Source organism: Felis catus, chromosome A1 (assembly GCF_018350175.1).
Source record: "Felis catus isolate Fca126 chromosome A1, F.catus_Fca126_mat1.0, whole genome shotgun sequence".
NCBI lineage: Eukaryota > Metazoa > Chordata > Mammalia > Carnivora > Felidae > Felis > Felis catus.
In genome coordinates this window covers 25,279,352-25,292,036 of record NC_058368.1, presented here as the reverse complement: position 1 = coordinate 25,292,036, position 12,685 = coordinate 25,279,352, and the positions used below count along the sequence as shown (strand labels likewise).

General features: G+C 50.2%; 1 protein-coding gene across 24 annotated transcripts in view; it reads left to right on the top strand.

The window, feature by feature from the left end:
- CBY2 (chibby family member 2) overlaps positions 1-12,685 on the top strand; it is a 160,929-nt gene that overhangs the window by 4,824 nt on the left and 143,420 nt on the right. For 3 of the 24 annotated variants that reach the window (XM_003980399.5, XM_045053123.1, XM_006927300.4), the window contains one exon: positions 7,526-8,935. The exons of 16 other annotated variants lie outside the window; for them this stretch is intronic. In XM_003980399.5, coding sequence (XP_003980448.3) covers positions 7,526-8,743 — 1,218 coding nt within the window. In that variant the 3' untranslated portion in view covers positions 8,744-8,935. Of the gene's footprint in view, positions 1-1,785; positions 1,924-7,525; positions 8,936-12,685 lie in introns of those variants that run through there. 5 more of the 24 variants (XM_019826714.3, XM_019826718.3, XR_006594744.1 and 2 more) reach the window with 3 other exon arrangements.

Below are 12,685 nucleotides of genomic sequence, written 5' to 3'. Positions count from 1 at the left end.
TCAGGTCATGATCTCATGGTTTGTGGGTTCGAGCCTTGCATTGGGCTCTGTGCTGGAGCCTGCTTCGGATTCTGTGTCTCCCTCGTGCTCTGCCCCTCCCCCACTCTCTCTCTCTCAAAAATAAACACTGAAAAAAATTAAATAAAAAGGAGATGCCGGGGAGAGGGCCAGGTCTGATGCTACGGAGGGATTTCCATTCGCAGGTGGGATTCAGGCTCTGTGAGAGAGATGTCTGTGCCCAGGACCCTTTCTGGACCCCTGGCACTAAGGCGTCTTAGGTCTCAGCTGGGAGCATGGTGCTCCTGAGGGCAGAGTCTCTCGGTTGTCTTCCTCACAAGGTGATGGAAAGGTCTGATGAGCCCCACGGCCAACTGTATTCCCCTTCCCGCGTCCATCCTTTCAAGGAGAAGCCACACTTCTCCTCTTTCCCCTTCTGGGTCTGTATCCATACCGGAGGACATTTCCCATAGATTAGGGAAGGGACAATCTCTCCTTCATGGGAAATGTTGGTCATGGCTGCTCTGGGGACTAGAATCATGCTGCCATAGGCTCTACCTCCCAGACTTAGAAGAGCCTTTCAGAGTTCTGAAAGGCCCAGACCTCTCGGCGGACCTCAAGGACATCAAGCGCAGATCAGTGTCGTCCATGATACCCAACTAGTGATACCCCTGGCTGTGGAGACCTACTGAGAAGGGGCTGGCTTCAAACATGGGCTGAGTCATCCTGGGGTTTTGTTCCTCCTGTGTTTGCTTAGCTCAGACGCTCGCTCCTAGGAAAGCCCAAACTTTGGTAAAGAAATACATTCAGCATTTGCTATAGTGCTTTAGGCCAGGAACATTCAAGCCTCACCAGCATAACGGGCCACGTGTTTGGTCCTTATGACTGCTTGTCTCCCACTTCTTGGCCTTTCACACCAGGAAGCAGGCAGAGCAGTTACGTTTAGGTTCATTTTAGAGGTGACATTCAGAGAAGCTAAGTGACTCTCTCAAGAGCACTCAAAGATGGGACTTTTGAGCCCAAAGCCACTGGGAATTCGGGGCCGCTACCCTCATTGGATTATATGTTCAAGATGGTGATAGGAAAACCAGCATGCTCACGTGCAGGGGCCAGCCCCCTTTAAGGGCTACACGGATTGACCTGGGGTTTTGCGGAATTCACAGGGGAAAACCCCACTGCTAGAGATTGGCCATCGCACGGTCACAGCTGTGCAGTTTACAAATATGAATCGAAATGAACATAGGGCTTCACCAAAGACGCTAACTATACAAAGACAAATGAAATCACCACTTTGGCAGGCCGAAAGTGACGACAGGTTCATGGGGTTCAATCTGATCGCCTTCTTGCTTTTCAGTGCATTTCGGTGGATTAGTTCACCCGCAAGGACTCATTATACCTCCGCTGTAAGGGAAGCGTGCTGTTCTAGTTTCCATGTCTAGGCATGTCAAAAAAAAAAGGGGAGGGGGATAGGCCACTGCCCTCAGAGAACTGTAATTTATCTCTCTGGGGCGGGAAATGGGACAGGGCAGAAGAGAAGCTCAGCACAGTAATGATACCAACACATGCGAAGTAAAACATCTGGGCCCTGTGAACAGCAAGAATAAGTATGTGGTTTGGAGTCAGATATCCTGTTTTAAACCCTGCCTCTTGCCCCTTGCTGGCTCTGTGATTTTATATAAAACATGATAGCTCTTCTCTGTAAGATATTACACATGAATATGGAACTCAACTAGCCTATCCTCACATAATACTCATTCAGTAAGTGCTATTTCCTTTTCCTTGTTCTAGAAATCCTCTGCTAAGGAAATCTAAGCAACTTGTCTTTTTCAATTTGCAGTCATCATCTCGGTCGCTCTCTATAAACAAAGAAAATGTCACACGTTGTCCCTTCATTGCTGAACTCTACAAACAAACTCCCTGAAACAGGTCAGATGTCAGCGAGGTTGCCGTGGATGGGGGTACAGGTTGTGCATGGCAACAACAGTGGTGAATGGCACCCTCTACAGCTGGTCATTGTAGAAACCCAGCGTGGCTCTGAATCGTGTTAGCATCCACACTTTCTGGATATGGAAATGTCGGCACAGAAGTGAAACGATTTTGTACAGGTCACGCACCCAGACGGCGTCGAGCCGGGACTCTTTTTGGGTTTTGTGACACCCGGTCCCTTGATCCCCACATCTTACAGCCTGCATTAACGTATGCTCCTCTTTGACTGCCCTCATTTGCACCCAGCGATGGTTGGTACTATTCACTGCATTTTCAAACTGACTGGAAGTTCCTTGGAGGCGGGTGGGGTCTGAGACTAGATTCCCGATTAATGTTAGCTGATTAATCAACATAAATGTGGATGAAGAATTGTTACAAGAACATTCAGAGTAGACATATATTTAGGGCGAGGTGACCTTGTTTTCACAAGGCCAAGAGGGAGCCTTTCTTTACGGACTAAATCCAGCTAGGTCTGACTGGAATTGGGGAAGAAAGAATTTGTTTGGTCTTAACGTTTTCTCAAAGTTTAATCAGGGTTCTTGGCGTCTCTGAAATGCCTGCATATTTGGTATTTTTCCTCAAATCTTCTCACTTGCAGGGGAAGGTGCTGACTTGCTTTAGCCTCATCTTAGTACTATCCATAGGATTGTGAGTTTGATAAAATAGGTATGTTCTTCCAATCGCCATTAAAGTAAATACATGACTATTAAACGTTGTTAAACGTTTTTGTGTTGTATCTAAGATAGTAGGCCATGAGGCAACACTGGCCTTGACCTCCTCCTTGATTCTGTCTGGGAATAGGAGGGAAGATACAGGACTCAGTCATGAGAGGAGGATTTGGTTTCCCGGGGAAGGAAGTCATGGCGACCTATTAGTCTGTCAACATTTTCTGGATTGGGTGCTGCGGGCGTGTAACAGAGAAGGCACAGGGTCTGCGTGGGAAGCGCTGGCCATTTAAAGGAGGGGACAAGATGTTAAGGTTGGTTGGTAAAAAGGACAGCTGGGGCTATGGCGGTGCCCATTAACAAACACGGATCCATCACTGGGCCAGGGAAAGTTAGACCAAGAGGTGATGTCACTGATCCCCGTTGCACAGATGTGAAAACCAAGGTCAGAGGGTAAGAGGGACCTGACGGCATGCACAGGGATAAGGGCCCAAATATCCAGACTGTGCACAGCTAGGGATCCACCACCTACACATTAAGGTTTTTTATTTAGTGCATTTCTGCTGAGGGAGCAGTCAGAAGTTCCTGGGGGAGCCCAGGCAGAATAAAGGCAGCTGAATATGATGATTTAACAGCCATCATGGATACTCGGAACAGTGATAAACAGGATAAAGGGCTAGTGATTCCTTTTCGGACGTTCGGTTGGATGAAGACGCGTATCTCTGATTGAAACCGATCAGAAAATAAAGACAACTGGGGGAATCTGAACCCTGACTCAGTATTTGCTGGTATTAAGTGATTAGTGTTAAATGTATTGTATTGTATTGTATTTGAAACCTCTATTTATTTTTGAGAGAGACCGAGAGACAGCACAAGCAGAGGAGGGACAGAGAGAGAAAGAGAGAGAGAGAGAATCCCAAGAAGCCTCCTCACTGTCAGTGCAGAGCCCAACGTGGGGCTCGACCTCATTGAACCGAGAGATCATGAAGCTGAAATCAAGAGTCAGATGCTTAACCAACTGGGCCACCCAGGCGCCCCCAGTATTAAATTTTAAAGGGATAATAATGGTATTGATGCTTTGTTAAAAAGACGCACATTCACGTATTTATAGGTAAAATAACAGGATGTCTACACTTTGCTTTAAAATAACCCAGTGGCGGGGTGGGGGTGGTTGTGAAGTTGGGTGGATGTACAGATGAAACAAGAGTGGTCTGGCCTTGTGAGGCTGGGGGAGGGGTATGTGGACATTTATCGGGCTCTTCTCTTTTTGTATATGTTCGAAATTTTCCATAATAAGAAGTTAACAGGGGCGCCTGGCTGGCTCCATCGGTTGAGCGACCGACTTCGGCTCAGGTCATGATCACACGGTCTGTGGGTTTGAGCCCCGCGTCAGGCTCTGGGCTGACAGCTCAGAGCCTGGAGACTGCTTTGGATTCTGTGACTCCCTCCCTCTCTCTCTGCCCCTCCCCCGCTCATGCTCGCTCGCTCTCTCTCTCTCTCTCTCTCTCAAAAAATAAATAAAAAACGGTAAAAAAATTAAAAAAAGAAGTTAACAAAAAAACGATCTTCACCCCCGTGACTACTGCAAGTGCTTTGATAAATCCTTGGCGATTTCCTATGTGTGTGTTTCACACATACACGTTCGGGCAGCCAGGACTGGATTTGTGACCTCGTGGGTAAACCGGCACCGTTCATTTAACTTAGAGTCTTGAGTTTACTCCTCCATCTGTAAATTGGCAATTACGACAACACTTTATTAAGTCAGTGTTGCGAGGGTGAAGTTAATTCGGTGGGTAGAATGCTCAGCTCAGGGCCTAACACAAAACTGGAGCTCAGTGTTTGTTTTCTTCTCAAGACTGGGATATACACTGTTGATTATGACCACAATTCCCGTAATAATGTGTTCTAGAACAGAATCCTGCTGTGATAGAGGCCCCCATTGGCTGGAGAGGACCTCTCAAGATCCATTCCTTAGTGACTGTGGCCAATCGTCCCAGAAATCTAGGGTCAAGGGACCTTAAACTGACAAGGAAACGGGCCGTACTGCCCACAGTGACGTTCATTCTGGTCTCAGCTTCGGCCACAAGAGCGACTGTGCTTTCCCAGTTGGGAAACACGAAAACCACGGAGGCTGGATTTATTTAAAGTAAATAAGGTTCTGATTGCAGAATGTCCCTGCACCCTCACTATCTAGAAGATTAAGCACATCCTTACAAAGTTAATGACATGTGCTTATTGCAAAGTTAATGGCATAGAACTGTGCCTTCTATTTATCTAGCTCTTTGGGTCTTGAAGAATTCCAGCCAACATTATACACCGTGCCAATTATATTTCTCTCTACGCCCGAAGACATAATGCAGATAACCTGACTTGTTTTCTATCTTCTCTATCTGTAAAATTGTGAAAAGAGCCTGAGAAATGAGGACTTGATATTTGGAGAGCGTTGCAATGTACTTAAGGTGAGATGCTTTGGGTGTCTTTAGAAGTAGCTATCGTGATTTTTTTTTTTTTTTTAATTCATTGCTGCAATTGTTACCTCTTCTCCAGGACACATCCCACCTGTTCACCACTTTTTGAATACACCTCAGAATTCTGCCATTAGCAAAACCTACTCTTGTCGATAACACCTTACATTTCTGTGGTGCTCAGCAGTTTCAAAAACACGTCTGCAATTGTTATCTCATTCAAAAACACGTCTGCAATTGTTATCTCACAGCGGGGTGGTGACCCAAACAGGGCATGTGCTTTTATTTCCACTTTAGAGGCACATTTAACTGACTTTCTATGTTGGAAGGTGCCTAGGGGGTCAGGGGGTCTGAGTCCTTTTTACTAGTAAAAAATCTGGATCTCAGAGAGGGTGCAAGTGATCTCCAATTTCACACCGCCCATCAAGTGACAGAACCAGGATGAGAATGCTTGTGATCCCCAATCTTAGCACGGTGGCCTTTAACCCTGGTGTAACCCCCACCTGGGCAAATGACACGTCCTACCTGGCTCCGAGCTGTCCCGAGTGCCCGCAGCTGGCATCCCTCGAGGGAGCTGGTTAGACATGGAGCTTCCTGGACCATATACCATACTGAGTGCATCAGTCTTACAAGTAGGGAGCTCAGAAATCTGCATTTAAGACACACTCAGACGATTATGCTGCACTGGGAAGTGCAATTATCGGACTTAAGCTCTGTGGCTCTGATCCCCTTTGTGATATGATGGTCTTGAGGTGTATGGGCCGCCAGCATGAATCGCTCCTTGGGAATTCCTTGGTGTCCCTTGCTGTCTTCGTTACCACGTATCGAACTCTCACTGCTCAGTGATGGGTCTGTGATGGTGCCCCTCTCTTCCAAAATTACCATCTGGGCTCTGCTTTGAGCCTAACACTGTGTCAGCGGATGTTAAAGGGCTGGAAGGATAGACTCAGGGTGGCTAAGAGTGGAGGGCGAGCCTCGGTGGGACAAGGGAGAAGGCTCGGCTGGTGGACCGCACCACTGTTTTGGACGTAACGATTTGGGTGTCTGTCGGGGTGATTCATGGTGCCCCTTTGCCCACGCCAATTGTGGGGACATACCTGCAGCTGGGCGCGACTGAGAAGAGCGTGTGTTCCTCCACTAAGGGGACAGAAGTGTGCCAGAGCCCACGGTTAATGGTTTCACACGTTCTCTCTCTTAATCCTAAAAATACCTCTCTGAGGAAAGGCAGTAGATGTAGTTACCCCAACTTGAAAATGTGGAAACTGAAACTGAACTTGCCATATTCTTGTCACTGATCAAATCGTGGGGCTGGGGACCCAAATATCGGGTGGACTTCAAGTGAATGCCCTTCCACCTACACAACATACGCGTGACGGTCATTATTCATGGATTCTCTATTTGTGTACGTGCCCACTCGCTAAAGTTTGTAACCAGCAAATCAATACCTGTGGCGCTTTGGTGGTCATTTACAGACATGTACAGAATGACAAAAAATTAAAGTCACCTGATACACACATTCTAGCTAAGGAACCTTCTTCTTTTTTTTTTTTTTAAGTTTTTTTTTAACGTTTATTTATTTTTTTGAGACAGAGACAGAGCACGAATGCGGTAGGGTCAGGGAGAGAGGGAGACACAGAATCCCAAACAGGCTCCAGGCTCTGAGCTGTGGGCACAGAGCCCAATGGGGGGCTCGAACTCACAGACGGTGAGATCATGACCTGAGCCGAAGTCAGAGGCTCAACCGACTGAGCCACCCAGGCGCCCCCCAAGGAGCCTTCTTGTTTCAGCTCTCACACTGTAAAATAGTGTCCTTTTCACAGTTTATTTAGGGCCACATTCTTGACATTTTCGTGCTCTTTTGGGGGGTGGAGGATGATTGCACAGTTCAAATGGACCCGTAGCACATTGCCCAAGGGCTGTCTAGTGCCCCTTAATGAAAGAAGGTGTGATGTGCCTGACAGAGAGAACATGGGTTAGATCAGCTTTGCTCGGGCATGAGTGACAGCGCTGTTGGCTGAAAGTTCAATGTTAACGAGTCAATAGTGCATATACTAAAGAAGATGTCTTTCAACAGTAATACACATAAATACAAGGTTATGTCTCGGCTGGTTGACGAAACTGTGACTAGAGGCGGGCAGGAACCGAACCCTGCGTTTCTACCCGGGGCGATGGTCTGGCACTCGCGAATTCAGCGTTCGCGGTCACTTTCCAGACCAGAACGGCTGCGAGTAGGGGGTCGGCTGTATTTCCTTGCGAGGCCTCCGCGAAGCCAAATGCAAACGTGTCCGCCGGGGCCCGGCCGGACGATCGGACGGAGTGTCTCGTGGGGGTAAGCCGGCCTCTTACCTGGCCAGCAGCCTCGGGCTCGTCGGCTCCTTCACTAACTCTCGGCTTCCCCGCTCTCTCCCGCAGAGGGGCACAGCCGAGCCTTTCCTGAGGCTCCACAACCTGTACCCCAGCCCGCGCTGCGCCAGGCAGGCCGCCCTGCCCAGGCTGAGCCGCAGAGCGACCAGCCAGCACTCCTACCCGCTGAATCGCTTCTCCTCCGTGCCCTTGGACCCCATGGAGCGCCCCACCTCGCAGGCGGACCTCGAGCTGGATTACAACCCTCCGCGAGTGCAGCTCAGCGACGAGATGTTCGTCTTCCAGGACGGGCGCTGGGTGAACGAAAACTGCCGCCTGTACAGAGAACTGTACTTCTCTCCGTCGTCCTCTTTCCACCACAAGCTGCACCACAAGCGGCTGGCCAAGGAGCACCTGCTGCAGGAGGAGAACAAGGCGCTGCGCGAGGAGAACAGGGCGCTGCGCGAGGAGAACAGGACCCTCCGCAAGGAGAACAGGATCCTGCAGGTCTTCTGGGAGGAGCGCAAGGCCACGCTGGGCCGGGAGGAGAGCAGGGCCGCCTCGCCGCTGCCGCACAAGGCCAGCGCGGCCCTGGAGGTGGCGAAGGACGCGGCCCTGCAGATGCACCGCCTCCAGGAGGACAGCAGCCTGCAGCTCCTCAGGGAGGAGAACAGGGCCCTGCGCCAGCGGCTGGAGCAGAGGAAGGCCTACTGGGGCCCGGCGGAGGAGAAGGCGGGCCCCGGGGAGGAAAGCACGGCGGTCCCCTCGGCCCACGAGGAGCTCCACGGCCCCGGGCTGCTGCCGGACCAGGGCACAGGCCTCTCCTCCGCTTTCGAGGAGTCTAAGGGGCCCTCGCCCCCCCAGGACGACTCCAAGACCCTCCGCGTCCTGCGCCAGATGGTCAGCAACCTGTCCGGGTCTTCCGGGGACGAGGAGAGCAAGGCCGGCCCCGGCCTGGCTGACGGGAGCCAGTCCCTGGAGCTGCTGAGGGAGACGCACCAGGCGCTGCAGGCCCTGCGGGAGGAGAACCAGAACCTGCAGGTCCTCCGCGAGGAGAACCGGCTGCTGCGGGAGGAGAACCGGGCCCTGCACGCGCTGCGCGAGGAGCACCGCGTCTTCCAGGAGGAGAACAAGGCCCTGTGGGAGAACAAGACGCTGAAGCTGCAGCAGAAGCTGGTCATCGACACGGTGACCGAGGTCACCGCCCGGATGGAGATGCTCATCGAGGAGCTCTACGCCTTCATGCCGGCCAAGAGCAAGGACCCCAAGAAGCCCGGCAGGGTCTGAGGCCCCCCCCCCGCCCCCGCCCCAGGAGCCTTGGGCACGTGACACCCGGCCAGACAACGGCTCCTGCCTTCCGTTCGTCATCCCCGCCTCCCCCCACCAGGTGGCCCTCGCGGAAGAGCAGCGCTATCCTCTTCCTCAACTCAGAGAAGCAATAAAAGCATGGGGAGGCCGGCCGGTTAACATCGGCGTGCCGCTCTGGCTTCTTTTTCTTTCTTTTTCCGGCGGTTTTGGGTTCACAGCAGAAGTGAACGGAAGGTACAGAGAGTTCCTGTATACCCCTGCCCACCCCACCCCGTGCACGCCCAGCCCCCTCCCCTGCTTATCAACATCCTCCTCCAGGGAGGTGCATCCTTCCAGCTCATGAACGCGCATTAGCACATCGTTATTGCCCGCAGTTCCTGGTTTAGATTGTGGTTCTCGCTCAGGGTTGTATATTCTGTACGTTTGGACAAATGGGTAATGACATGTATCCATCATTATAGTACCAGAGTATTTTCACTGCCCACCCCCCCCCCCCCCCAATCCTCTCTGCTCTGCGCATTCACCCCTCCCTCCGCACCGCAGGCAACCACTGATCTTTTTACTGTCTCCACAGTTTTACCCTTTCCAGATGTCATAGATTGGAAACCCACAACATGTAGCCTTTTCAGGGTGTCTTCTTTTGTTTAGCAAAGTGCATGTAAGTTTCCTCTATGCCTTTTCAGGCCTTGGTAGCTCATTTCCTTTCTGGGCTGAGGAATATCGCGTTGTCTGGAGGGACCACCGTTCATTCATTCACCTTGGACATCTTGGTTGCCTCCACGTTCTGGCAGTCATGAATCTGTCTTCTTTTGTCTCCCCCCCCCCCCCCCCCCAGTCTCGTCTTTCCTTATTGTCTGTTTTTCACTCCCCCTCCCCCTTTTCCTTCTTTTTTTCTCCTACTCCTGTCCTCTTTCTCCCGTCTGTCTTTTTCTCTCGTCACCTTCAATTTCTGAAGTTCTGGCAATGCAGGATGGCCTGTGGGAGAAGAGGGCACTCAAGGCGAGGGCTGTTCAACTGCACTGCTATTGACACTGGGGGCTGGTAAGTCGTGGGGGGCTCTCCTGCATGTTGTGGGGGGGGGGTTATCAGCATCCCTGGCCTTTGTCCTCCAGATGCCAGTGACAGTTACCCAATCCCTAGTTGTGACAACCAAGTCTGTCTCCAGGTACTGCCACGCACCCCCTACCCCCAACATTGCTCTAAGTTTCTCAAAGTATATTCTCTGAGACACTAGTCCTTGACACGCTCTGAGACAATGAGGGCTTCCATGGGGAGAAATGCTGCCACGATCCTCTCCAGCAGATTCATAATCACACTCCAACTTAAAGGATCTGAGAAGTCCTGCAATGAAGAAATCTGCTTAACCTTGGTGAACCCAGAATAGCTCAATTTTACTTGATCTTGAAATCGCTTTTTATGTTACCCTGCTGTTCTCCCGGTTTGGGAAGGGGTGCTCTGTGCCTTCCCCACCTCTAGGCTTACCTCCCTATCCCTGGGTGCCGGCTACTTACTCATAGTTCACACCTCTTAGTTGGATATAAGTGGTGGGGCAGGTGGCTACTAGGCTTATGGGAGGGAGCTACAGAGGCTCAAAATTTAGTGTCCTGGGCTTTGACTTCCCATTTCAAAGTTGGACATAAGTGTAGAGCCAAGAGGTTGAAAGGAACCCTCGGGTGACCATAGAGGGGATGGGGCCAAGGTTCCCAAACTCTGCTGTGTGGTATTGGGTATGACTGGACAGTGGGAGTGATTCCAGTCTGCAACAAAGTTGAGGAATCACAGGGGTCCTTGAGGTGAGCTGACTGATTCTCAGTATCATCTCCGTTCGCTAGTAATAGGTCTCTGTGAGGAGGCATGTGTGAGGGAAAGAAGGAATTTACCCATTTTGCTCATGGGAAACTGTTAGGACAGATAAGAGTTTGAGACTGGAATATTCCCACACCTAGTCCATCGTTCATGCTAGCTAGATTTCTGAGCCTTGAGTAAGGTCCAGAAGGTGAGGGAAAGGCAGTTGCCAATCACTTTTCATCCCTGTGATTCTCAGTACCTATGAGGCAGCCATTATGGTTTCTTCTACAGCTATAGAAACCGGAGTGCCAAGGATTTTCCAGAGGCTAGCCGGCTCCGAAGGGCCAAACTGGGACTTCCGTACAGACCTAATGACTGCAGATCTCAGACTCCTGTTAAATCACATTGTCGAGTGAACCTGGGCTCCAGAAATTACGTTTAAAAATGGCTTCCGTGCTTATAGTTCAGATTTGGGAAGTTGTCGAGTCTTAACCAAAATAGCATCAGAGATTCCAGATGAGGGAGAACAATGATAGGAGTATTTTCTCTTACCATCCAGTGACGACACATCTATCTATTCTGTACCCAGGGGCAGAGGGGCCTGATGGGCACGCAGAGGCTCAGTGATTCATTCCCAGGTTGCCGCCAAAATCTAACAGGAAGTTGTTGCTAATGGGCCTCTGGCCCTTTGCGTTTTTTTTTCTCCATTTGGTAAACGCATCACGCAAGCCATCGTGATATGCCATACTTTGTTTAGGGCAATGTCATAACCCCAGGGTGTAGGGTTTTTGGTTTTTTTTTTCCCTTCATTTATTTGATGAAACCAAATTGATTTCTGCGATTCTGGACAACTGGAAGACAAAAGGCAGACTCTCCCCACGTTTGTGTTACAAATATTAGCTTGGATTCATCTACACAACAGCAGCTGGGGGCTTCCTTGCAAGCTGAGGGCGCTCAGAGGAACTTAATACTACTTAGCAGTGTCAACTTTCTCTGTCAAGCAGAATCTAAATGGGTGAAAAATTAGCAAGACAAACCATAAAATGTCATTTTTTATGGAGTGGGGAAGATTTACTTCAAAACAGTGTTTCATTGCATAGTGCAATCTGTCACAGATAAGCTCACATTCCGTGGGAGCTAATTTCTTACAGAACAGTGTGAATTTCATTCTTCAAGGAGCACTTCCTTGAAACATCTCTGCTGCTTTTTCAGCTCTCTGTTGGCCTCAAGTCCCTCACTAATGTATGAGGCTGTTTTCTCTTTGCAGGGAGGATTTTGGCTGCAAACCTCTGAGGTTTGCCTTTGGAGAGCCGAGCATCCTCCCTCTCCCATTTGGCCCTTGGCCTAGCTAACTGGCACTCTTGGTTGCTGGGGTCAACTGAACCCACCTGCTGAAGTGGCTGAAGCCTGCCCATAGCCCTGTGTAGTGCCCCATAGTGAGACATCAGGTCGAATAGAGAAGAACATCCACAGCCTAAAACAACTGGCTAGTTCATGGAAACTGTAGTTGCCCAGAATTAATTCAGGGAAGGGATTCCAGTCGGAAAATCACCTAGGCGAGGACAGTGGTTGTGAGCTTACCAGAGAGTGCCAACAAGAGGGACCAGAATCAAAACAACTCGGAAGAAAATCTTGTTGGCTTTGGTACGCTCAGATTCTGTTCTTGAACTCTTCCCTTTGCTAAGGGCTTTTCGCGAAACGGGGCGACCTCGGTCTGCACGTGGCGAATGCTTGCCGTGGTCCTGTGTGACGCTGGGCAGCCTGGGAAGTGGCTGGCACGAGGACAAGGTGTCTGATGGAGGAAGGTGGAGACCCTACGCCCTCAATAACCATCAGCTCATTGTCCTTGGAGTTGAACTTTTGATTCATCAGATGGAAAATGGCTCTTACTGAAAGGCCAAGTCATTTTCGGAATATTCTGGGTATACCAACAGGAGCTGCTGGAAACCACGTTCTTTTTTTTCGGTGAATGGGATTTCGAGCCCCCGAGCTGTTGGTAGGGCACAGAATGTTTGTGTTTGGAGCAGCCCGCCCCCTTCCTCATTCACATGCGAGTCTTCTGCAGCCTGAGCTCTGATCGGTTTCTCTGGGCAAATAGTGCTTTCCAAATTCTGTGCCTTCTTTGTTCACGCA